At 42.4% G+C, this 26,826-nt stretch overlaps 2 protein-coding genes across 2 annotated transcripts in view; one reads left to right on the top strand and one right to left on the bottom strand.

The window, feature by feature from the left end:
- COPG2 (coatomer protein complex subunit gamma 2) overlaps positions 1-17,240 on the top strand; it is a 105,646-nt gene extending 88,406 nt beyond the window's left edge. Inside the window, exons 21-24 of the mRNA XM_011357239.2 lie at positions 15,132-15,229; positions 15,959-16,097; positions 16,380-16,478; positions 16,949-17,240. Of these exons, the coding sequence (XP_011355541.1) occupies positions 15,132-15,229; positions 15,959-16,097; positions 16,380-16,478; positions 16,949-17,079 (467 nt within the window). The 3' untranslated portion in view covers positions 17,080-17,240. The remainder of the gene's footprint in view (positions 1-15,131; positions 15,230-15,958; positions 16,098-16,379; positions 16,479-16,948) is intronic.
- Positions 17,241-17,449: 209 nt separating this feature from the next.
- MEST overlaps positions 17,450-26,826 on the bottom strand; it is a 13,094-nt gene continuing 3,717 nt past the window's right edge. The window contains exons 2-12 of the mRNA XM_011357238.2: positions 26,573-26,727; positions 24,898-24,977; positions 24,416-24,493; positions 24,169-24,305; positions 23,934-23,992; positions 22,863-22,903; positions 22,261-22,331; positions 21,910-22,011; positions 20,620-20,696; positions 19,715-19,778; positions 17,450-18,809 (exon numbers count right to left, since the gene is read on the bottom strand). Coding sequence (XP_011355540.1) covers positions 18,692-18,809; positions 19,715-19,778; positions 20,620-20,696; positions 21,910-22,011; positions 22,261-22,331; positions 22,863-22,903; positions 23,934-23,992; positions 24,169-24,305; positions 24,416-24,493; positions 24,898-24,977; positions 26,573-26,727 — 982 coding nt within the window. The 3' untranslated portion in view covers positions 17,450-18,691. The remainder of the gene's footprint in view (positions 18,810-19,714; positions 19,779-20,619; positions 20,697-21,909; positions 22,012-22,260; positions 22,332-22,862; positions 22,904-23,933; positions 23,993-24,168; positions 24,306-24,415; positions 24,494-24,897; positions 24,978-26,572; positions 26,728-26,826) is intronic.

Genomic DNA, 26,826 nt, shown 5'->3' with positions numbered 1-26,826 from the left:
ACACACACCCGGCCCTCTCATCTTGGAACCATCGCATTCCCTTTTATGTGAACTCCTTCCGACCCACCAAGCCCCACTCCGGACTCTGCATTAAAGCATGCGGCTTTCCACATGCCACCCTCACACGCGTCCTGGCCGCGCACCTGTATGACACTCAAGCCCTGTCACAGTCTCTTAGGTCTCGGTCTTGTCAATCTTATCCCCTGTGGTCCTCACGCCCATCTCCTTTCCAACAATCAGACCTCTCCCTTCCTTCTCCCTTTTCTGTACCCTCCTTCCTGTGTCCCCTGGGGTTGATTTCCCAAGTCGTTTTCACCCATTCCTCAGCCTGATGTCTTGACCCCAACACTACGTGTGGATTAGGCCCACAAGCTCACAGAAAGATGGCTGTCAGATCCTGTGGCTTGGCTGCTGTCCCCACACCCGCCATGGAGAATCCCCCGGCCCAACCCTGGGCTCTCTGAGTCTTCCAGCTTGAATCAGTAGTCTGCTCTGCTGTGTCCCTCCTTGATCCCCCACCCACTACTCATCCTAATTCAGTCCTCACTGCCTCAGACATACTGTACTGAATCCACACGCTCCACCCACCGACCGATGCTCACACCCTGTGGACCAGGCTGTGCTTTCCTCCCAGGAACTGCAAATGTCACTCCCTGGAACCTTCTGTTTCCATTCAGACCCCTTTGTTGCACACCATTCAGGGACAGCTCTTGGGGAACCTCTTCCTTTGATTCTCTTATCTTTTTCCTGTCATCACAAGACTTTTGCCCTCTTTCCTCCTTCTGGCCCCTGTGCCTCTCGCCTCCATGCCTGACACCATTGCCCTCAGTCTCAACCTGAAGGGAACCCTAGGTCGTGCTGTCTGCCTCTCTCCTCCCTACCGAGCATCATCTCTCTTCCCAACGATCTCCGTCACTGCTGTCTTCTTCTCATCTAGCCCATCTGTGTAGACATCACAGACGTCACGTGCTCTCTGCTCACATACACATAACCCGACTTTCTTTGCCACTCTTATTTTCTAACCTGTGTATCTCAATCATAATCTTCTTCAGGACCACCATGTTGGCATTCCACTCTCTAGCAATTAATGGTGAATCCCACCCCACCCCAGGAGCATTCTCGGCTATATCCAAAGCTCGCTGTCTGCCTGGTCCAGGGTCCATTTCCACCATGTCTGGCACTCTCAACTCTGATGCCCCATCTACCCCGGTTTATCTGCTCATGCATCACTTCTCTGCCCCGTTCTGCCTCTTCCATCCAGTGCTTCTCACCCGAGGATGCATGAGCCCCAAGGCGGATTCACTAACATCTTTCGGGTGTGTTTTGGTGTTTCCTTTTTGAATTGTTTTTTCTTTTGTTTTTGTTTTAAGCAGAGCAATGCTCTCCCACTCAGATGTTTTGATAGACCTCCCTTGGGGACCATGCCCTCAGGCCGCCCTCCGGTGAAACTACCCCTCCCACCCCCGGGAAGAATCACTGCTGTGGATGCCCAGCTTCACCCCATGGAATGCACAGTCCCGCTCTCTCTGCACCTTCCACCAGGTTCCACTGACCCTTGATCCTGAAGGTCCAGCCAGCGTTGTCCCCGCTCTCACACACACCCGGCCCTCTCGTCTTGGAACCATCGCATTCCCTTTTGTGTGGACTCCTTCCTACCCACCAAGCCCTAATCCGGACACTGCATTAAAGCACGCGGCCTCCCACATGCTACCCTCACACGCGTCCTGGCCGCGTACCTGAATGACACTCAAGCCCTGTCACAGTCTCTTAGGTCTCGGTCTTGTCAATCTTGTCCCCTGTGGTCCTCACGCCCATCTCCTTTCCTACAATCAGACCTCTCCCTTCCTTCTCCCTTTTCTGTACCTCCTTCCTGTGTCCCCTGGGATTGGTTTCCCGAGTCTCTTTCACCCACTCCTCAAGCTGTAGTCATGACCCAAACACTGCATGTGGATTAGGGCCACAAGCTCACAGAAAAATGGCTGTCTCAGATCCAGAGTCTTGGCTGCTGTCCTCACCACCCCACGTCGAAAATCCTCTGACCCAACCCTGGCCTCGTGTCTGTCCTTGTGAAACTCAATGAACCCAGAGATCTGAACCGAGAGCCCAAACCCACTTCATGCCCTGCCACCCGTTCCCCAGCATCATCCTCCCTATTCCTGTGGACCAGGCTGTGCAAACCCTCCAGGACCTGCAAATGTGACTCCCTGGAACCTTGCCTGTTTCTCCTGAGACCCCTTGTTGCACACCCTTCTGACGTTGCCCTCAGGAAATGCTTTCTGTGGTTCTCCTTCATTTTTCTGTCACCAGGGGACTTTTTTTTTTCTCGTTTTTTGTTTTTCTTTTTTTTTTTCTTTTTTTTTTTTTTTTAACATCTACCATACTTCTTTCTTCCCACATGCCTAGACTACGCCTCTCAGCTTGGCGTTCACTCTCGACCTTCACTGAGCCATGAGTCCTGGGGTACACTTCTCCTTCTCTCCGTCTTTCCTTCTCCTGTCTTGTACGGAGCATGTTTCAGTATACCGTTCAGAGTTGGGTCTTGTCCCATCGGCCCCTTCCTCGCTGCAGACATTCCTTTGGGTGCTATGTGCTCACAGTCCAAGCAGACATCTTCCTTTGAGTCCCCACTGCCAACTACCTCAACTTTACTTCTCAAGGATCCTCCGCTCTGGGACCAGCACTTTGTGCTCCATTCCCTACCCACTGGCAGTGAAACCCACCCCTCCACCATCTTTCCAGGTGCCGTCTAAGCTACATCCATAGCTCGCTGTCTGCCTGGTCCAAGGTCTATTTCCCCCCATGTCTGGCACTCTTGACTCTGATGCCCCGTCTACCCTGGTTCATCTGCTCATGCCTCCCTTCTCTGGCCCACTCTGCCCTCTGCCCTTCCACCCAGTGATCCTCACCCGGGGATGCATGAGCCCCAAGGCGGCCTATCACCAACATCTTTCGGGTGTGTTTTTGTGTTTTCTTTTTGAATTTTTTTTGTTTGGTTTTGAGCAGAGCTCTGCTCCCCCGCTCAGATGTTTTGATAGGCCTCCCCTGGGGACCATGCCCTCAGCCCCCCCTCGGGTGAAACCACCCCTCCCACCCCCGGGAAGAATCACTGCTGTGGATGCCCAACCTCACCCCTTGGAATGCAGAGTCCCTCTCTCTCTGCACCTTCCACCAGGTTCCACTGACCCTTGATCCTGAAGGTCCCAGCCAGCGTTGTCCCCGCTCTGACACACACCCGGCCCTCTCGTCTTGGAACCATCGCATTCCCTTCCATGTGGGCTTCTTTATACCTGCCATGTCCCAAGCCACTGTCTCTTTTACAGAGTTATACTTTTCATTTTCTTAGGTCTGTCCTCCCTCTTTATCAAGAATATTTGAGTGTTTTGGTTTTTTTTTTTCCACTTAACCTGTTATTCCATGTCTCATTCATTTCAGTGTTTAATTTTACTTGTTTTCAAAGTGCTTAGTGTTTCTGTAATAGAACTTTGGAAATGTCACTGAAGCACTCATTCTTTCTGCATTTAATGTTTCATGCTCCCACCTTTTCCTCTCATCCCGTTTATTAATAGTTCAAATCTTCTAAGTTTACATACTGTGTCAAGTTTGGCAAGATCCTCTGTCCAACCACCTTAATTTACCCACTCTTTGCTGTTATCCCTTCATGCATTGGTTTCACTATACACTAACTTCTTACTTGTCTCTGTATAGTATTATCCGTGCAACATTCCTCTCCATTTTCCTTTTATTTCCATTGTTATTGAGGACATCGAGTCTCATTTTTGTTGTTTTTCTCGGGACTCCTTTAGTCCTGTGCAGGACTCTGGTTTCACATATTCATCCTGTACTTCTCTTTCTCTTTGCCATTTTTATAGCCCCTGCCTCATCCCACCCCTTTCCGTAACTCATTCAGTACCACCTCTCTGAAAACGTCAGAAGTCCTTTCTGCTTATGGATGTGCACTCGCCAGTACCGTTCCGTGGCACGCTTTCCCTCATGTCGGCTGAATTCCTCTTTACCTATTTCTTAACTTTTTCACCTCCTTTGTCCGGAATTGGGCTACGTGCACAACTTAGTGCATCTTTTCCCTGCCTTTTCTCTAATACTCCACTCCAGGGCTTAAGGTTGCCTTCTGACTTGTTTCCATCCTGCCTTCAACTTTCTTCAAGACCTCTGGCCCGTCTTCAAGCCTACATCCGTTTCCTTGATTTATGCCCTGCTTCGACTTCTCTCATGTTTCTAGGTCTCTTTTTGGTGAAGCTGTTCGACCCTATGTTTAGTCAAGTTACTCTGAAGTAATTGTCTAATCCATACAGTGTGCTTTTTACTTAGTTTCTATCTATGTTCTTCCTTGTTCTGTTAGAGACAACTATAGGGCCAAGCCTTGTTTTTCAGTATATCATCCCTCTTACAACCTTTCCCATCTAGAAGTGAATATTGCTTTTCCACCCGTCTTCTTGGGTTTTTCCCCCCTCTTTTATCTTCTGTTAACATCCAAATACTGAGTATGTGTCATTCTCATAAACTAATACTATACTCTGGTTCCTCTATCGTTCTACATTCATTGCTCAATCCATTTCTGTATTTCTTCTTTCCTACACATTTTGTTCGATTGCTTCAGTTTTCTGTTTATTCCTCGGTAGGATCCCTGCAACTTGCTTTGTTTTGGGTCCATTTCACTTAACCTTCCTCTGTCGACCACACTTTTCTTGCAAACATACTTTCCTAGATACTCTCCCTCTTAAGTCCCATTTTTAGTTATTATTTTATCGTCCCTCTTCCTTCAAGAACTGCCTCACCACACAGTTCTCTTCCTGATTCAACTGCTTTGTAAATACAAGCAATTTACATTATCCTTTGTTTAAACTACTCCAAATAACAATGTTTTAGTAAACACTTATATCGTAATATATTATATTTGACAAGCCCCCAACTGTCTCCCTTTTAAAAATGCAACATATTTTTCAACCATCACAAAAATGCTATTACAAGAATTTTTAAGTATCTCTTATCATTAAAAACCATTCTAAAGGACAACTACGTAATTATTTAACATATAATTCATTCATTAGTGGGCATGTTTGTATGCAGTACAAAATGGTCCCATACTATAAGACTAATTGCATTCTCCTTTGATACTTCCAGAAATATGACAGGTTTTCAAGGTAAACAGCAAATGCATATACATGTCTCAATAAAATATATAAATAAACTTTTTAGAAACATTTACTTACCAATTGGCGAATTGCTTGAGTTGTTCCACGTAGATTGTAGGGAAGATGACAGAAGTAACACACAACACATTGAAAAACCTTAATCATAGGAAGTAATCCTATTGGCAGAAGAACTGTGTCTGCAAACATATACCAGCTCAAACAGCCATGTGTGCAAAGTTTTTGCTAGCACAAAAATGCTAACTCACTGTACCAAGTTTCCCAAGCACATGGTGATACATGGATGACAACTTTTCATGTTAATAAGTATTTTGATCATGTGAGTAGCTAGTTGGTGGTATCTGCATTCCTCATTCTGGTCTCAGTAATATTTGCCGCTTGGCATCTTGCATATTCCAAACTCAGCCTAATTCATACGTCCTGTCTCCAACCAGCATTTTCTCTCCCTTCCCCCTTTCTCCTTTTTTAATACAGATCCTTCCCGTTGTTTCTCTCGCTTTCAGCTAGTCCTAACATGCTTCCTGGTAAATTTAATATCACACTTACCTAGGTCTTCCCTAACTTCTTTTGAATATTTGCTCTGCTGTATCTTAAACACTCTACATATCTTTTACTCTATGTATCAATTAATACAAGATTATTCTCTGAAGGTTTACCTCATCATGATTCCCGACTGCTCCTCAACCAATAGCATTCATTCGTTCAACAGAAAGAGTATCCAGTCCACACACCTTCTAAAAGGTCAATGGCGATGTTTTTACCGTTTCCACCAATGACTTATCAGGGTTTATCGTAATCCATCCCCTTCTAAGCTTTCCTCACAATCAGTCACTTCAGTCATAAAGTTCCCACTACGACTTCAAGAGCCAGCCTACCCAACTCCTATTCTTTTTCAGACCCCAGATCCTCTCCCATTCTACACACAGTTCTGCGATCTGACAGCTCTGTTTCTTTCATTCACACCTAATCTGTCTTGTTGCCATTCCATCTGCTCAAAGCTGCTAATTCATACAGTGCCCCTTTACTTGCTTGCCATTCTCTGTATTTCCCTTTTATTCTATCATGACCTTTGGCCTAAGCATGAAGCAATAGCCTTTTCTCCCACCCATATAACTATTTAGATAATGTCTTTCCAACTGCAAGCAATTCGAACATCGCTCTTCTGTTCCTTTTCTCCTTTTGCTGCAAACTCCCTACATTTCCTCCGTATTTTCATTCAGCTGTATCTTTCCTGTGAATCTCCTCCTCTCCTGGATATGGACACTTTTAATGTTCCGCACTCACCACTCAACCTTCTTCCATCTTCCTCATATCCTACACTCTGTACTGAATTTGTTTCCACCCTCTATTCATTCTGGATTTTTCCTAGGACTCCTCCTCTGGCCCAGTTTAAAGTCCATCACATTTAATCTCTCTAACCTCTCATTCTGTTGACCACACTGACTGTTTCAAGTCTTTCTGGGCAGCAACACATCATACTTCAATTCTTACTTAGCCATATTCTCACCTCTTTCTTCGGCTGTTTGATATCTGGCTTAACATGCAACCCTTCCAGTTCTGACCTAACCCTGACCCTCTTTAATGCCCTTCCTTGTTTAACGTTCTGCAAAACTGCATGCTCTGTACCACACTCCATCTCCTTACTTTAGCCTTAATCTCTCTCTACTTTTTCCTTCTTTTTTTAAACACGTCTCAATAGTTTCTCTCGCATGCTTTAATTTCTGAGCAAACTTTCAACATCATACTTAAACAAGTTCTTCCTGCCTTCCTTTGATTATCTGCACTGTCACATATATTAAAATCTATAATATGTTCAGCTTCCATCTCTAATCACAGTGATAAAGGTACACCCCCTTGATGATACCCACCCGCTTCTTACCAAATAACAGATCATCCTCTCACCAGATAAACTGCCCACCCATGCTCTCTCTGGTCGGTCAAACCAGTGCCTTTCAGGTTGCTATCAATGGCTTTTCATCAAGATTTATCCTAATCTTCCCTTTCTAACGTTCTTACCAACCAAGCCCTTTAATTAAAATTTTCCATCCCCTTAAAATTCATACTCACTACCCTGCTTCTTTATATCATAACCTTATGCTGTACTTGAGAGTTTTTTAAAGAAATAAAATATTGCACATATAATTGAGACAGCTTCTGTAATTCTTCAGAATCATTTACCTCTCCCGAGAAAATCACTATATAATTTAATACTTCTCGTACATTTTATAACTTTAATAAATATTTATATATCCATAAATAATATGTATATAAATTCTTTTAAAATTTTTTTCCCATCAAGACTTCATGTGAGCTAGTCTACTTTCTGAATTGAATCTTATGGAGGCCTCTAATTTCTCTCTCATTATATAGGCTACTCATTGCAATCTTTATCACCAGACATTTTAACCAGTTAGATTCCTTCTGAGATCTTACAGATGTCTCCATTTTGGGTGTCTTTAACCCACATCTTATTTGTCTTTTTGCCACTCTAACTACTGAGAACTCTGCTCTAATTCATGCAATGCTCCCATTACTTAAATTAAAACTCCTCTCTTCTTTCTTACTCTGTTATGCTCTGCCATATCTCAACTATGCATCTCCATGACTATCACTATATCATGGCAGTGGATACAGCATTTTTGTCCTGAGGTTTACTTCCTTCATGATTCTCAACCACTCCTCAAAAAATACAAATAATCTTCTCTATAGACAAACCACTTGCCCTTGCTCCTGGTGAATTTTAAGGTTGCTAGTATTGTCCTTTTAGGAGAATTCATCTTCATAAAACTCTCTTAAGCATTCCTATTAACTCAGTTTTAACTGAAATGTCACCCATGGGTTAATAGCTGGTCTACCCTCTAATTTCCATTCCTGTCCAGGTCCTTGAAGCTCTGTTAAATCCACCACTCATTGCGACTAGGCCTTCCCATCCCATCTGACTCATTCCAGGGCCCCCATTCTGGGTCTGTATGGTACATCTGATCTGCCTCATGCCACTCCATTTATTCTTAAGTCTTCTCCAACTCCAGCAATGGTCTTTACTCAGCTAACAAACTCTCCTCCTCATTCCGCCATAACCTTGGTCTGAGTACGGTGCCATAACACCAGTCTCTATATGTCATTCTTAAAATCATCTCTTCGTATCTGTAGGAATCTTCACGTTGTTTTTCCATTCCTTTCCTCCTTGTTCCTTCTGTGTCCTTATCTTCTGTGTCCCTCCTTTCAGCTACCACCTCCATACATATCATGGTTACAGATCTCAGTTGGCTGTTCTGGATAGACAGACCCCTCACGTTGGGCACTCAGTGCGCAGCCCACTGCCATCTCCCCTTGCATCTGACATCCTTCACTGCATTCGTGTGTTTTCAGTTCAGCATAATCTTCGTAGGATTCTTGCCACAGGCCTGCCTTTCATGTCCATCCCACTTAGCCTATTTCTGACCTTTCATTGTATCAGCCACATCCATTATTCCAGGATTTTCCCAACAAAGCATCCTGGACAGCAAAACCTCACACTCCAGTTCTTTCTTTGCTACGTTTTTTGCCTCGCACTCTCTCCTTGTTAATACACAGATGTGACTAGTTTCCAACTCCCATTTCCTTGTGTTTCCATTTAGCCCTCTTTAATACCCTTCCATTTTTGTTATCTTTCTACCCCGCATGCGCCGCACCTCAGCCTAAATCACACGCTCCTCTCCTTATCCTCACCTTATTTAGCTTATGTCTCCTCATCGCTTCTCTCATCGTCTGCAAATCCTAATATCTTAATTTCTGAGTATAACTTTAATGTCCCTCTTATAGGACATTCTTTCCAATTTCCATTTGGCAATTTCCCTCATATCTTAACCTTTGATAGTGATGAATGCATATATTTTTTTGAGGTTTCTTCCCCTCCTGATCGCCACTTTCTCCCTCACTCAAAACCAGTTTTCTACTCTTCAGACAAGCCTTTCCCTTAGATAGCTTTGAACCTGTCGTCTTCCTCTTAAATCGTGATCTTTGGATACCTCCAGTTAGTATCAGTGACAATTTCTTTGTCAATATTAAGTGATACCTTCTCAACTGGCAGCAATTTTGATTTTACTATTTAACTCCTTTATCTTTCTTTTGCCTTATAAAAACTCTACCTTATATGCAGCAACCCTCCTTCATTCCCAGACTGCATATGTATCTATCATTCCCATAGATTCAGTAGTCCCTTCGGGATACACGAACACCTCGCACTCAGCACTCACTGTTCAGACTGTGTGGACCAAATTATAGGCCCACCCAACACAGCCTCTATCTTCCCTCTTCCGTAGTTTCCTGAACAGTTTTCCCTCCTAACCTCGATTCTTATTTAGCCACATTCCCTCCTTCCTCTCTCTCAGTGCTTAAATCTGAATTCACATAAAATCATTCTACTGAAGTGCTTACTTTCTCGGAGGCATACAATATTACATTGTATATGCCCTTTCTTACAAATCTCCTCAGCTGCTTCTCTAATTTTCAGTTACCCTAATATGACTTTGCTAGCAAAGACTTTTATGAGAACTACTCTTAACCTGCCTTCCTCCAAAGTAGTGGTTCTCAGACCGCAGCTTATGAAGACAGACCCCTGAGCCTCGCCCCAAGTTTCTGATTCGTTTGTTAGGTATGATGGGGCTGAAGCATTTCTCTTTCTAACAGATTTCTAGGTAATGCTGAGAGAACACATTTGAAGAGCACTGCTCCAAACTCTCCCTTCAGTCAAGCCCTTTAATTAAAAATTTCCCACCAAAGCATCAAAAGCGAGTATACTTCGACTGTCATTCCTTTTCAGTCCTTTATTTCTCTCCCATTATCCATACTAGGCATTGCAGGCTGGCCTTATACCTAACATTTTTAACCAATTAGGCCCAGTCTCATATGTGACAGGATTCTCCATTCTGAGAACCTTTATGGTGTGCATGGTTTTTCTTATTACCATGCCACCTACTCAGAATTGTTCCCCAGTCAGTACAGTGCTCTTCTTAGCTTTAATCTCTCTCTTCCATGTCTTTTGGCCCAAGTGTGGGGCCTTCTCCTTCCAGCCAATACCTGTCATTCTTCAAATGGCCTTTTAAGCTAGGGGCAACTGCAATGTTGCTGCTCTCCCATTCCCTTTCGCCTATTACCTATCTTGCCCTAAAAAAATATGCTATCTTATCTGAAGCCTCCCTTCTTTTAGCAACCATGTACATTTCATTGAAATGCACCCAGTCTCCTCCTGAACAGCACTCCCTAGTCCTAGCCAGGCGCTCTTCCCCAGTAGCTGTCCCTCACTTTCAGAAAACCTTCACTGGACAGTAAATTCTAGGTAACTTTAATGTGGCACTTGCATGATAATCATTTGTATCTATCTCCCTTTGGTGGCCTACCCTCCCACATCTTAATTACATATAGTACAGTTTCATCTCTCATCTGTACATGGAACTAATGAATGAAGTTTTACTGTCGAGTTGGGTTCCCAAGGTGATCTGTAGCCATTCATCCCCCAAAATTAGTCATCTGTGCTACACACGAATTACTCAGATTTATCCTGACGTCTTTAAGGTTACTGCCCTGGCTTTATGTCAAGGTTCATTTTAATCTATCTCCACCTAATCCTCCTAATAAAACTTTCCACTATTTTTCAGGCCCTCATTTTCTCCCATCGTAAATATACTGCTTTTCCAAGTCTGGCATTAAGACCTGACAGTCGACCAAATCTCACTTTAAGATCTTACAGGGTTCCCGTTTTGGGAACCTCTGTTCCTCACCTCACCTGCCCACGCCACTCCACCTACTCTCAACACTCCTCATCTAATACTTGCTTTACGTAGTTTCCGTTCCCTCTTCCTTCCCGTCTGTGACAGTTAGTGTAAGTATGATACCATATCCTCTTGTCGGTACCTGCCAATCTTCCAGTGACTCATCTCTTCTACAGGCTCTTCCACTCTTTTCCTTTACTGACCCTAGAGAAACACCTGTTACCTACTGTCGCTTGTTGTTTTCAGCTACCATCTTTATATCATTTCTCATGGATTCAGTAGTCTCTCCTTTCTTCATCCTTGTTTCCTCCACCCCCTTCTAATATATCTGCATTTCAGGTCAGTCCAGACCTCCAGATTTCTGCCGTTGGCCGTGGCTGAAATCCATCCCATTTACACTCTAACTTTTCACTCTGTCGGTGACACTTGTTGCTTCAAATAAGATTCCCAGATGCCACCTCCTCTTCACATTCTCTCTCCTTTGGCTGTAATCTAGCTTAGCTCTCATCTCTACTTAATATGCAACTCTGCCATTTTCCAGCATTCCTCACTCTAGCCCTCTTTAATGCCCTTCCCTACTCACACCTTATATTCTGTACCTGAGTTTAAATCCCCTTATCTTCTCTCCATTCTTAGATTCTAGTCTCCATCTTCTCCTCCATGATATATTCATACAAATGTCTCACTTTTAGCCAGTCCTCACATGGCAAGACAACTTCCAAAAGCAGCCAACTTTAAAGACACACTATGCAATAAACTATGATATCTTAACTGTCCATCATCCCTCCACTTACCTTCTCTTGACAGAAGGAATGGCTGCAGAATACTTCAGATGTACCTCATAATGTTCACCCATTCCCCATCTAATATGATAATCTGTGCTCTGGACAAACTACCTATTCACACCCTCTAATAAGTCAAGCCTAAGATCTCTAAAGTTGCCAGCAACAGCTGTTTAGTAGCACGCATCGTAAGCAGCTTTCTTACAGCTTCCTGTCACCCAAGTCCTTTAAATTCCTTCCAGATTGGTGCTTCAAGAGCTCGTCCACCACTGCCTCGTACTCTAGTCCGTGCTCCTCATACTTTCTTTACACTTCTCATTACAATACAATCTTTACACCCAAAATGTAACCAATTAGACCTGTTTTAGCTATGACAGGATTCTCCATTTTCGATCTTTATTCCCCGCACCTCTCTCCTGATGGAGCATCCAGCATCTATCTTTTCTCTCTGTGTTCTTTATTCTCGATCTTTATTGCTCTGCCTTGTAGACCCTCCACTATACAGTATTTCATTTTCTTTCCCTCCAGTCTCTCTCTCCTTTCTTATTGCATCATGACTTTTGGCCCAGGAGTGCTGTCTTACCCTCCCAGTTGATGTCTGTCATTCCTGAGTGACCTCTTTTCATCTGAGGGTAACTTTAATGTTGCGTTTCTCTACCTCTCCTCCTTTTCTCCTATATTTGTCCTAGTGGGGGGCGGCGGGGGAGGGACCTAATCTTCAGTATTCCTCCTGCCAGGTGTATAGATAGCATTCCATGGACTCAGCACTTCTCCTTGGCAGGTATAACCCTCACTGCTCAACTCGCTTTCATCTTCCTTGATTTCCTACACTCTAGACGGCGTGCATTTCCTTCTTAGTTCAGTCCGGACCTGCATGGACTGCTGCAGTTAGCCTGTTTCCGATCCATCCCTTTTTACCCGCTTTCTCATTTTTGTCCCACTGACACCCCCTGTCAATTATTATTCCAACAAAGCCTTCTGAAATCTCCTCCTAACCCCATTTCTTAGTCTCCACTCCAGCGACTGAGACCTGGCAACTCCCGAATTTCCCACTCTGCCATGTGCCACACCGCCTGTTCTGTAACTCAGTGTAATTCACACCTCTCTCTCCTTACTGAGCTTCCGGCATCCATCTTTTCTCCAACTCTGTGTTCCTTCCATACAAGTCTCCTTAGTAGTTCTCTCTCATTTCAGTCAGTCCTCACAAGACGAACCTCATCTCTAAGCGCACTCTTCTCTTGTTATCTTTGGTTATTTACCTGGCTTTATTCTTGAAGCTCTCATCCTTACATTATGGCAAGGGATTCAGTATTGTTCTCTTGCCATGGAGAGGCGCCTCTCACCCTTTCTCAAACCCAGTGTTTGTCATCCTTTCTAGCAACATTGATAGATCGCTACCAGTGGTTTTTACTGGAGTTCACCTTAGATTCCCTGTAACCTCTCATTGTTCTCATCGAAACCATTTCATTAAACATTTGCCACAAAACTTTCAGGAACGTTATCTCTACTAATACCATTCCTATTTGCTTCTTTGTTTCTGTCACTTACTTATATATAAATGTCTTCTGACTTGACTTGTACTTAAAATTCACCTAGTTTGCCCAGGCTGTGATCTGCCTATGTTCCTGATTGTCTCCCCTTATTCCTCATTTGCCTGTAGCCTCCCTACTAAATCAGAACCAAACAGGGGTTCACAGAATCTGGTATTACTAATGGCTATCCGGCCTCTCCATCCTTATTTGATCATGACCTTTGTCCCTACCATAATCCCATCTTTCTGTTTAAAAAACTGACCCATTCTTCTTCCCTCTTCCTCCTACAGAAAACCCAACCTTAATTTAACCAAGATTACTCTCTAATCAGCCCCCTAGGGCATTAAAATAGATTCTGCAGTATTGATAGATACACTCTTTCCTATACTGATCAGCCCACTACCATCATCTGATTTCAACACACTCTATTAAATTCATTTGCTCTCTGAATTCAGACCTGTTCTTCACAGGATTCCCACCAGTGACTTTAATTATCTCTAACATTTCAATCATTTGGCTGCCTCAGCTCACCAGAGCCTGTTGGAAAATGTCTAGTCTCCATTTGAAATACGAGGTATTTCGAATTTGTTCTAAACAAATTCTCTTCTCAGCACCTGCGCATCAGCACATCTTAACTGTTTCCAACTGCCCCGTGGCCTCTGGCCTCTTTTGCTCATGTACCTCCCTCTGCTCTCCAAAGCTCTTTCACATCTTTTGAGATCCAGTTAAATTTGTAGTCTTTCAAATTTTTTGATTTTTCTAGCTATTAATCCTGAACTCCCACAAAGCCCGCTATTAAAAGTTATATTAAAGAACCTATGGCATTGAGTTGTGATGTCATAGGTATATAGGTAGATCTCTCTCGCACTCTTACTTAACTCCTAGATGTTCAGCTATTGGCAAAAGAGGACATGTCTCAGGCATCTTTTTATCTAAGTTTACACCTTTACATGTAACGCCGGTATGTACTGGCATTCAGTACGTGTTTGAAGGAAGTGAGTTTAAAGTTGACTGAGCAGATGAAAAGTCTCACTACCCAACCTGTCGTATATGGTCTCTGCATCTGAGTCTTTTCTTTCCTTTCCATGCCTAGCCCCCAAATAATTTTTGAACTCCCCAAATTCTAATGCTTTTGTACCTATAAGCCTTTCCCAGACCATGGATTAGACCCTTTTCTTCGTCCATACTTAATAAATCCCCTCCTTCAGACAGTTCAGAAAATCCTATCTTCACTTTCCAAGAATGTGCTTCTGCCTCCATTTCTTATTAGTTCCACCAGTCATCTCAAAACATAGAACTGCCCGCTTGCTTTTCCATTTGAAGACACTGACTTTACCAATACTAGCGCCTCATTACTGACCTACTCACTATAGGCTGAAAATTGACATAAAGTAGAATCATTCTGGTGATCTGTGGACCCATTGTTGGTCCACAATCTAAAAACAGTATTGCTGTGGAGATTCCAGTGTGCTTTAGTGTTAATTTAACGGTCTGTGTGCTTTTTACTGTCGATATTTTTTGCTTTGTCTGTCAGCTCCTATGGTAGTGTTTCTTACATTTTTCCACAAATTGCTCTTTTTGACATGCGTGGCAAAAAACCTCCAAAAGTATCTCCCCCGCTGTTTTCTCTATATCAATACAAAAAGTTTTGCCCATGTCATCTTTTCTGTGCTATTCTAACCCACAATGGGGAATGGATTTTAAAATCATACTTTGTGAGACTGCTTTTTTGACCAGCTTACAGGCTGCTTTTGAAACTACTACACTAGAAAAGAGAGCTTGCATGTTTTACTCGTAACACAGAGCATAGTGCCAAGTGCACGTGTGCTTCCTAATTACCGACGGCGACTTTGTGCTTGTGCTGCCCGCTGACAGGCCTGCCTGCTCTTTCTCCTCCAGTTGCAGGCACCTTCAGCTGCACCATGAAGTTTACTGTCCGGGACTGTGACCCTGACACTGGGGTCCCAGCCGAGGAGGGGTATGATGATGAGTACGTGGTGAGTCTCCCCTGCACAGACCCACTCTGACACCCCTGCACCACTGAGTGACTTCTACCTGAAAGGAACATTTTTCTAGGAACATCTGACATGAACTCATGAGGTTTTAATCTTCTCAAACAATTACAACTGAGGAGGACCTGGACTCTGTAATGGGAGCGTCAGGCCAAAGAGAATTGAGATTTACCACTTCCTGATTGGTCAAAACGAAACTCGTCCTTTTTTTATGTCTTTGTAATAGGGATAATTACAAGATGAAAATAATTATATGGTTCTCATTGAGATCAGTGAGTTTTAAGTATTGGGGTGGTGGTGGTTTTGTTCAGCAGCTTTTAGTTTACTTACAGTGTAGCTGCATCATGGACTGAAAAGCCTTCTCAGAACACAGAAGTTTAAGAAATGTTAACCTGTTAGTGAATGCCAAGTTCAGAAGGCCCAGTATGGCCTGAACTTGATTGTCAGGTGTGGTGACATGACTGCTTTGTACCCCGCAGGGTTGTATATGTTGATCTGGATATGGTTTTTGCCAGATGTCCTATATCCTTTCCTTTTCTAAGGCCTACATCGTTAGATTTATCCAGACTACAGGATTTAAACTAGTCTGGTAGTAGTTTTTCCTAGGCTCCTGTAAAGGATAAACACAGAATGCTAAAGCCGTATTAGTTCCTTCCATCTGTGTTCTATACTGATGGGACTTTCATTTACCGACCTCTACTTGCTACCCACTAGCTGGAAGATCTTGAAGTGACTCTGTCTGACCACATTCAGAAGGTCCTGAAGCCTAGCTTTGCTGCTGCCTGGGAAGAGGTGGGAGATACCTTTGAGAAAGAGGAGACCTTCGCCCTCAGTTCTACCAAAACTCTTGAAGGTGAGAACAGTTTTGCTATCAACGTATTGCCTGACAGCAGTATTGCCTAACAGGAATATTTACTACTCCAGAACTCTCTTTAAATACTTCATAAACTAATTCCCTTACAAGGCCAGGCCCCTGTCTTCATCATCTAATTGAGTCAACCAGTGTCCAGTCCAGTGGCCTCCCTGCACACATCACCCACCCCTCTACCCTGCCAGCTGCCAGCTCTCACTGGTGCAGAGGCAGATTCCTATGCTGACCTTTCCTGATACTGTTGCATCAATCTTGTCAACACAGAAGCTGTCAGCAACATCATCACATTTCTGGGCATGCAGCCATGTGAGAGGTCGGATAAAGTACCTGAGAACAAGAATTCTCATTCCCTCTATCTGGCAGGTAAGAAACTTCCATCAGATTTCTTTTGTCGCAGAATTTAATAGGGATGTGCATGGGCATCTCATGCCTTGCTCTTATCCCACTGTATGAGTTACAGTTTGAAGCCCCATCAAAATAAATAATTTGTTTTAGCTGGTTAATTTGCATGCTACCCTTAGGTTGTGCTTTTAAGATGTACGTTTGGCCTAAAACACTTACTTAAATCTCTCTCGCGGATACCAATGCCACTACCTCCCCCAATTTTGAGTACTCCAGATCAATGCTATTGAATACCTTCTATGTACCTGGTACCATAGGAATATAAAAGATTTAGACTTTGTATGTAGAATTCAATTCCCACCATAAACACAAATCTCTAGAAAAGCTAATAAGCTAAAATAGAAAGGAAATGCAGGCAGAGCATGATAAATTTCATTAGTCGGAGCTTGTTTGAAGTTCTTAATATGGTTTTCCTCACTTTTTTCTCTCAGGTGTGTATAGAGGTGGCTATGATTTATTGGTGAGGTCAAGGCTGGCCTTAGCAGATGGCGTGACCATGCAGGTGACTGTCAGAAGCAAAGAGGGAACACCTGTAGATGTTATCTTGGCTTCTGTTGGATAAGTTTTTTGGGGGGATGGGGCAAGATGAAGTTGATGTACACTTCACTGCAGTGGGCTTTTAGGGCTAGTGGCATGAATTTCCCAGAATCATACTTTGAAAAATTAATGACTTTGCAGAAGCAAATTAAATGTTTGGCCCTGAGCCAGCAGATCAAGCAAATATCTGTCCTTGTGCATGTCTTTTTATTACACTTGGTCAACTTTGGTATGATAGTACAGCTTTGGGTGATCTTGAAAAGCAAATACTATCCTGTACCCCAGCTGCTTAACTTCATTATATTGTTTAATTTAACGTGTGTCTGAAAGCTCCTGGCAATGTTGAAAAGCTTTTATCCCAGAGGGGTGGTGGGGGAGGGGAAGGCAGAGTCCACTTTTGTCAAAATTCATTTTTATTAATAGAAAATAAACACTTATTCCACTTTCAATTGTTATACTTGAAGTTGCTAATTTAAAGAAAAAGTTTAATCACTCGATAATCCTATTCTGATTTAATGATCCTATTATGACTAAAACATACTGCGTCTAAAAAAAAAAAAAAAATAATAAGTATTCAGCACCGTTTACTCATAGGCCTTTCAGAATTTGATCTTAAAATTTCTGGAACTTTCCTGTCTGTAAAGCACAGGAATTGTGGAGCTACGTGAGGAAGCTCTCCGGGACAACCAATGAGAAGTTAAGCAATCACCGTAAGGAATCAGTGTACGCGAGGCGGTGACTTGGACCGTGCGACGGTCCCCTCCCCCCCACTTTAGCTCAGGAGGGACATGCTGAAGCACTGAGGTATGAAGAGTCAGACTATGATTTGCCGTTAGAATTGGTCTTTCCAGCTAATGACAGTAAATCTCTGGCATAGACGCTATTGGTCTTGAATGTCTTGTGATGTTATGAAATTCTGCAAGGAGTTTGCATCGAGTTCAATTTATTCAGAAGTTAAACATATTTAATAAGGTTCACTACTCTGCCAGAGTAAGTGTCTGCTGGTTTAGTATCCTTATAAAATATGTATATGTATAGGTAAATCATAGTTTTAAAGTATACGTAGAATGATTTAACCCAAAATCTGTTTTACCAAAATGTCTAATTAGAAGCAGCTGATGAAACTAAATCCAAAGTTTTGACAAGAGACTTACTCTCACTTGAAGCCGTGCTGCTTAGAAAACTTAAAAAAGCATGTGCCCTTAAAGCCATACAAGGAGAGGGAAGGAGGCACGCTCTCCGCTCTCCTGCTTGGGCCAGAAATTTGCATTTCTAAATATTTTGGAAAAGTCTACAGAAGTGTTAAAAGATTTTTATGCAAAATCAGTGAGTAGTGCTCATCAGAATTTCCTAATAACACAAAGACAAAGGCAAGTCCATACACACTTGATCAGATGTCAGAGGGATGGGAGGTGGACTATGAGGTCACCCTTAGACGGAGCTTCTGCCGGCTTTTTTTTTTTTTTTTTCCTCTGTCAACCCAATCATTACACAGATTCACCAGTGTGAATCAGGTGGACTTTTGTGAGAGAATAGTATGTGGTGGCCAGGACCTCTTTTGGGCATTTCTTCCTAAATGGAATACACAACAGATAAGGGAGTAGGGGAGGTAATACAGGGAAGCTACTCTTTCCAGCTCAGAAGGAGTTGATGAAGCCCATATATGCATTCAAGAAGCCCATGGGATCCTCTAGCTGTGGGTAGTGGCTAATGTGGTCATCCAGAATCGACACTGTGGACCGCGGCAGCGTTTTCCTAGTGGAAGAGAACAGCATGTAGGTGAACTTAAGGCTGGAGGGAGAGGGAGGTAAGCCAGTGGGCAGCCCCAGCAAATGCCCCTGCGGACATGCCACACTGGAAGGAACCAACAAAGAGCTTATTCAGCTTCTAGCTTGGAATCGTATCTTAGGCAGATAAACTTGCCAATTCCATTTATGACGTATATAGACTAGTTTTTAAGTGTTCATAATCCAACAGACAACTTGAAAATATAACAGTTTTTCAAGGCAGGATGACTTCCAGCTCCTTAGAGAAGCAGGAGGCATCAAACGAGTGGGCCAGTGTCCAAGTAAAGATAACAAAAGACCTTCCTTAACCCTGGGAGGAGATGAGAGGGTATTCTGTTGAAAATTAAGTGCAAGCTATTTACTACTGGGTTGTTTCTACTAGGCCAGATGAAGGTATGGAACGTTCTCATGTGACAAAGTCAGTTAAGATATTTCGCATTCCGACACCTTCCGAGTAAGCACCTAGCGAAAATCACAGCCATTTCCCACAGTGAGCTCTCATCTCGCCCTGCAGTCTGTCTGCTCAGCTGAGGTTGGTGAGTTGGCTTTACAATCAGACTAAAGCAAACATTTCTTACAAAACTTTTATCCGTTTCCATTCCTTGGTTCACATGACAGCTTTTTCTTACCTGCACACTTAGAAATATGTCGTAGCCATGACAATGAAAACAGGCTGTATAAATGAAGAGAATGTGTAACTGAATTTCCTGACCTTTACATTTATGTGAGAATAAGATTCCCCAGCTCATCCTTTAATATGTTTCCTGGATGAACAGCCAGTGAGGTCGGAGACCGTGTCTGGAGCGACAGGCAGTCCTGTTCACTCTCAAGACAAGATGAGGAACTAATGACAAAGCCCCGAGGGAGACTCACCTGTACAGCTCCAAAAACTCCGGGTAGGGATTCACCGGATCCAGAGGCCCGTAGATGAAATGAACTGGGAAAGAGGAGAGAAACGAATTACGACCAGCTCTCACATCTAATCCGTTCCCCTCCCCCCACGCTAAAGTTATTCCTATGATGGAAAATCATAACTTCGTTCAATAAGTAGGGTATTAGAAACTTCTGGGAATAAGCCAAAAACTGAGGCCACTCGGGACATTTTCTCCTATATTCAGCCATTCAGTCCCTCCTGCAGCTCTTCTGTGCCCTGGACCAAAAGGAATAAGCCCCACTTTCAGCATTCTCTTTCTGTAAATCCGGGATAGTCATTCTTTACGTCTCTCTCCAATTATAACTGACCCTTGACACCAGAAATCAACCGACAATTTCTCGAACACTATTATGTGCGAGACACACGGCACCGATATTTTTTAAATCTGTAAGAATGAAGAGAAATGAGCAGAAACCACCTGTGGTCTCTCGATTAGTAATCTTAACCAACTTCTATCCCAGCAACTCAGCGTATAATGTGGCAGCCACTGACAATGCTCAGAAACCAGTCCAACTCCCACTCCCGACAGTGACACCCACTGCCTTAGCGATAGATTTCAGTTATTTTCTAGACTTTCACAACACGTCATCGGTGTTGCAGATGTTGGAGAGGGCTGCCAGATCAAAGGATGACCAATTAAATTTGAATTTCGGATGAGTTTTTTTTAGCATAAGTATGTCCCAAATATCGCACAGCACATACTTATCCTTTAAAAAGCATTTGCTGTTCATCTTAAACTCTGGTTTAGCTAGATGTTTTATATTTTTGTTAGCTATATGTGGCGGTTATTTTAACCCCTGAGTCCTTCAGTTTTCCTATCAAGATGTAACACTGAGATACTCACTGGGAATAGTTACAGAGGCAAGAGCTCCCACCCAGCGTCTTCGAAACTTCTTCCTCTGATTGATGTACTGTAAGAGACTGTAGGACAAGTCGGTCAGCAGGAGTAGGACAAGAAACTATTGTTCTAGGGATGCAAAGGCCTGACATGAGTCACGAGGAACACAATATATGTTTTCTTAATCCAGGAGCAACTTGGCACTCCCGGGAATGGCCCACTTACCCATTTCTGTTAACTTCTAGAGTTAACTCCCATGTAGCGATAGCAGCGATCATGCCCATCCTGATGTAAGAATTAATGTTTCTTTGCGTTTATTAAGCAGGGAATGAGATCTAGAAAGGCTGAAATTAGTTTGGGTTGTAAGTGACTAAAGCCCATGTCTAAGGTTCCGATCACTGCTCTACTACTAACTAGTTGTGTGACTCAAGGGTGTAACAGGCCTTTTTTGACCTGCTTCCTCCTCTTTAAGAGGACTGAATGAACAGGATCTCAATCTACATCTACTTCTAAAATTCTAAGTGTTGAAGCTGATAAACACAAACACAGCCAAATTTTAGAACTCAAACTCATGTATTCTAATTATCCTGCCTGGAAACTCCAGAAGTTACGAACCTCAAATGTCACCTTTTAGAAGTGGCATTTCCATTTTGGAAAGGAAAGTATAAAGGAATTTTAAAAGAGGGTTTTGTTTTGCAATTTTTTGATCAAGATCCCAGAGAGATTGGGGTGGAGGGAGGAATGGCTCTCTCCCCCTCACAATTCTCAGCAAGGCCATCAGATAAAACAGTGTACGCTACACTGACCCAGCTAGTTATGCATGTCACCATCTGTGAAAGCGGCATTCGAACCAAGGCGTGGGAGTGCCTTGTACAGGACAGAAAAATCTCCCCTCTCAGTCTCCGTTGCTACAGAGAAAATATTTTGTAAAAAGGAAGAGACTTGTACTATGAGAGAGGCACTAAATGCCTTTCACAACTATGATCAGACATCTTAAGGCATTTAATATTAATGAAAACTCTAAAGGATCTGCCAGCCAATCAGCCAGTTACAACTGACTTAGCATGAGAATCTGCAGTTTATCCAAACCTTTTGTGCCACGTGGCTCAGGCTCAGGGCTCACTCTCATCTTTCTTCTTAGTATAGACTGTGACTTTTTAGTTTACCTTGTAAGTCATAACCAACCTTCTTGTGACAGGGCAGTGCCAGCCAAGAACAAAACAAGCAACCTCACACCTTTCCCCACATTCCAAAAGAAAGCCTCTCCAAAAACCAAAGCAAAGGGCCACTTCTTACCTGTCGATAACTAAGTTCCCATCATTGTTGCGTATCCCTGCCCACATGTCCCACAGCTCACTCTCCGAAGGTCGGGTGTATGGCCCAAAGACTGGGGTGAGACTGAGAGTCCAAAGAAAACAGAAAGATACGTGTGAGAATTCAGAATGTCAAATATGATTGGAACCTCAGAGGTCACGTAGTCTGACCCGGAACTGATTTATGAATTCGTTCTTCTACTTCCATGGCAAGTGGCCGACACCTTTGCATTAAAATATCAAACCCTAGAATTTGGCCCAGAATCTTAATGGCAACAACTTTCTACCACATTGTCCCCAGGTTGCAATGAACTGGTCTTTGACAGTGACTCACCCTCGAGAGAATACAAAGAAGTTCATCAGTCGTGTGAGGATAGGTGACAGCACGCCTCCATCTTTAAGCAGCTATAGGTAAATAGATAAAAGTAAGAATCAAGAATCCAGAGAGAGAGAGGACAGCTAACCGGGACAAAAAGTTTTATATGAGGAACTAAAAAGACTTTAGGCAAATCTCCTACTGGAAGGTCTGGTCAGTGGCTTTTAGTTTTTTGTTCTGCTTACCCAAATCCTTCTCCCATGGAAGACAAATCTATTTCTAATTCACATTAAGATAACATTTCTACATTTCACTAAACCCCTAAGACAATTAACTGATATAGTCAACTTTAGATTAGGATCCCAGTTTGTTCTAACATCAATGCTAATGACACAAATCTTTAGATTTCTCCAAGTATCTGTTGAGCTCTTATTCTCAGAAAGTTTTAGGCTTTATGTAGGGGTCACTTCCACCGCTTTATCTGCATAAGAAGGAAAAAACTAACTTCATTAATGTAAATTGATGAGAAGGAGTTTAACTACAGGCCCTTATAAAGGTCCCAGCATTATTTGTCAGTATAAACCTTAAGAATCAAACATCTAGTCAGGGCATTAGCCAACCTTTTGGAGAAGGAGAGGACGGTGAGTCTCAGGAAATATACCTGAAGGAGAAGAGATTTAAGTTAGTCATTTTCCAACAACTTTAGGGCAAACATAGGCCTGTCATTTGAAACTATCTACCCTACTCACTTGTAACCTCTGGGAACTTGACTGCTGAAATCCAAATTACAAATAAAAACTTAGTATCGTCATCTACTTCCTTCCCCGGGAATTCTGGGTTTAACAGAAAAGTATCCCACTGGGATTACTTTCCCAATTTTAAGGGTAGATAAACAGGAAAAATATTTTACATGGTCATCCATACTGCTGATGACGAGGCTCTGACGTTCCCGCCCATTCCTCAGAACACATAGTGTTGACCTGGGCAGCAAAAGAATCTGGAGATTTTTCCGGAAGTGTAGTTCCTTAAAAGAAAAAACCTAGATTTTTCCTTTTCCATTTTTCTCCAGAATTAATGGGAGAAAGCCTTGAGCCCTGGTTATAAAGGGACAAACAGACTTCTTTCCCAGTCTGCCCAGGAGGTATTCAGGGGACATTTGGAGATTCATGGATTTACAGGACAGACTCAGTGGCACGCAAAGAAAAAGAAATATCTCCAAAAGGTCTAATCAGTGTTCACTAATTTCTAACTGAAAGTTGGCAATGCCATAATTAAGAGTTTACGAAACTGCAGTAGCATTAGAAGTACCTGTGGCTTCATATCAAATATTTGCATAACCCACCACAGCTGTTACAGATAGTATGAATATTTACACACCTAAATACTTCTAATAGTTTACTACACCCACCACTAGATCTTGCTGCATAATGCATTTTAAAAAGCACGTATTTTTATAACACAGCTTTTTATTAACTATATGTCAATATAATCAGTTTCCTTTGTAATCCTATTCATTTTATTTTTTATATTTAAAAACATGATTTTGAGAAAGGGTCAATAAATCTTATCAGACCACTAAAGCGGTTCATGGCACAAAAAAGGTAAAGATTCCCTAGTTTAATTGTGTCTGTTTGCAATACCGTCAGATTACTGCTTAGATGTCACCTGCCACCCACCGCCAAGGCAATTACCTCCATTTGACAGACAGAGACTCTTTATGGTAAGCCGACCAGATCGATTCTGCTTGAACCTAGAAACGAGAGGGAAACACACATCTGACTGAGTTGACCCGTACAGATGTAGCGACTAAAGACAAACTTCCCAAGAGGCAATAGCGCTAGAAAGAACCCAGGAGCAATTTACTTTTCCCGGCATCCTGAATGAGTGAAACCTGTGAATAGAGCAGAAGTCTATGGCCTCACCAACCTATAGAGCAGCTCCTGAGCAACGATGTCTCCATAATCATGAGACAAAAGGTTGATCCTGCGGTTCTGGAGCCCCAGATGCCGCAAAAGCGCTTCCACGATGCTGGCCTGCTCGAATATGGAGTAGTGATGTGGTCTCTAAGGGAAGGAAAGTCCAGATGCACAGGATGAGGTCAGGAGTGCGGTCTGCCAGGTGACCCTCCATCTTGTCCACCCCCACCCCGCGATGCTGGTCCCGTCCTGCTTACCGGTTTGTCACTGAAGCCAAAGCCTAAGAAATCGAGGGCGATCACTCGATGAAATCTCAGTGTCAGACCTTCCCAAATCTACAAGAAAGAAAGAGATGATTTGGACTTTTTGACGCTGCTGCTCCTCTTCTCCAACCTACACCAGCGTGAGCGCTTCATCCATTGCTCAGTTTAATGGACTTCAATACAGGGAAAGTCACATGCAGCCACCACAGGCCCACAGATGAGCCTCTTGAACAGTGCTTTATTCCTAATAATTAATCTCCATTGAGGGAGGAACTCCAGCATTTTTAACTTGGCAGTGATACTTCCCAGATTTCCAAAGAGTTTTTTACTCCCTTACAGTAAATGAAAAAGTTCTATATTTAATCCTATTTTATTAAGCAATTCAAATATGCAAAAACCTTGCAGTGCTGACAACAAAGTTCTTGATTTTGAATTTCTAAATACCTAGTAGGACCTGGAAAGTCTGATTTCATTACCTTGTACCAATCATAGCTGGATGTTGGAAAGCCATGTAAAAGCACGACTATCTCCGGACTTCCAACCACACCCACAGAGTCTGGGAAGAAGGGGAGAGATCCGTTAAGCCAACTCCTTATAAAAATCACCGTGACGATATTAAATCTAAGTAATCTGGTATAAAGGACAAGAAATCCTGACCAAGTTAACGAAATTAAAATAATAGGTTTCTTTTTTAAACGCAAGCTTACTGCTTTAGGTAAAAACAGACATTGGATTTTTAAAAATCTGTATATTAAAAAATTATAAGTAGCATATTTTATATGAAAATACTTAGTCTGCTTAATTTCACCCAATTTTTTAAGTATTTCTCTTCTTTTTCTATATTATTAATATGCAAATTGCTTTTCACAGTAAACTTTCACAGTTAAAAGTATATGATCGCAATATATACACTACAGATTCTTTGTATCTTATCATTAATGACCTCACAGAAATTCTCAGAATGTAGCAACTCGTCCTCAACCTGATGAACACCTTTGTTTAGGCTGTTTCTCTAGCACTTTTATTTCTCACAGAAGAGACCCAATCCAATATCGAAAGCGCCATGCTCAAACTATTGCAAAATTCTAACTATAAAAGAGTTAATCAACATAGACATTAACATTTTTAATGCATTAGTTAGCCATTTAGACAGCAGAATGCCTTGCTAATAATATTAGATTAAAATCAACACGATCATGTACTGCCAGTGGCATGAGAACTTGATAAGGTTTGCAAAATAATTTAGTTAGAAGCAATTACAAATTTTATATATTTTAGCCTAGACATCTTATTCTTCAGAATCCATGCAAATAAAATCATTCTGTTTACAATAAGTATAGTTGAAAACATAAGGAAAAAATAAATATATACATAAAGATTTCCCCTCGACATTAACTAAAACACTGAAAACTGGAAATGACCTAAATGACTAATAAAAATTATATACTTACTTAATCGAAATAGCAAATGAGAGGAGGTCAGGAGCAATAATGAAAAACGGTTTATGACAAACATTTTTCGTTATTGCTCTTGACCCCCGCCCAAAAGAAATCTTTTCCAATCTCGTTTTTTGGTTCTTTACCTATAAAATGAGGTTAATGGCACCTATCTCCAAGTACTGTTATAAAGATTAAATGAAATAATGAAGATTGAAAACATAATTCAATGCCTAACATATGGTAATTACTTGATAAGTAGCAGTCATAACAATTATCATTAGCAAATTAATTTATACAAAGTTGTATAAGACTTAAATCACATTTAATGATGTATATAACATAATCTTTATAGAAAACAAAATGAAATCGGGACTTGGGGGGGACAGAACCAACGGTAGCTTTATCTACGCATAATGTTTATGTCACGCGACGCTAGGAGCGCTCAAGAGGAAAAAACCTGTATCGATAGAAACCGAGCTATGGAAAAAATTATGCTAAAAAGTCAGTTCTATAGAGACTGGAATCTCACTTCCACCACCCCTACCCTCCCAGCAGTTTTTTTTGGGGGGGGCGGTTAGTCCATTCCTTCAGGCACACTTCACAGAAAAAGGGGGTTTTCCCCTTGATCACTGAGGAACAGAGACCAATGGACACAAAATAAGTACCTCAGCGGGACCTATACACACAGGTGTTCCAACAGTCCTCCTCTTACCTTGGTAGAAGATGCGCAGTCCCTTGTAGGTGAAAAATTTGCCAGATGACTTCCATGAGTGAAGAGCGGGGGAAAGCTGGGGGGGCGGGATGTGCAGATAGGCAGCAAGCAGGGGAACGGCCAGTAGCCCCACCTGTACCCACCACTCCCTCATCCTGTAGGAAAACCAGAGATGTAAGCAGTCAGGTGATACTGTACACATTTCTACAAGCCCTAAACTGCTAAGACAAGTGGGAAATTTCCGTGCCATGCAG

This window comes from Pteropus vampyrus, unplaced genomic scaffold (genome assembly GCF_000151845.1).
Source record: "Pteropus vampyrus isolate Shadow unplaced genomic scaffold, Pvam_2.0 Scaffold33, whole genome shotgun sequence".
In the NCBI taxonomy this organism is placed as follows: Eukaryota; Metazoa; Chordata; class Mammalia; order Chiroptera; family Pteropodidae; genus Pteropus; species Pteropus vampyrus.
This window is presented reverse-complemented; position numbering and strand designations above follow the sequence as displayed.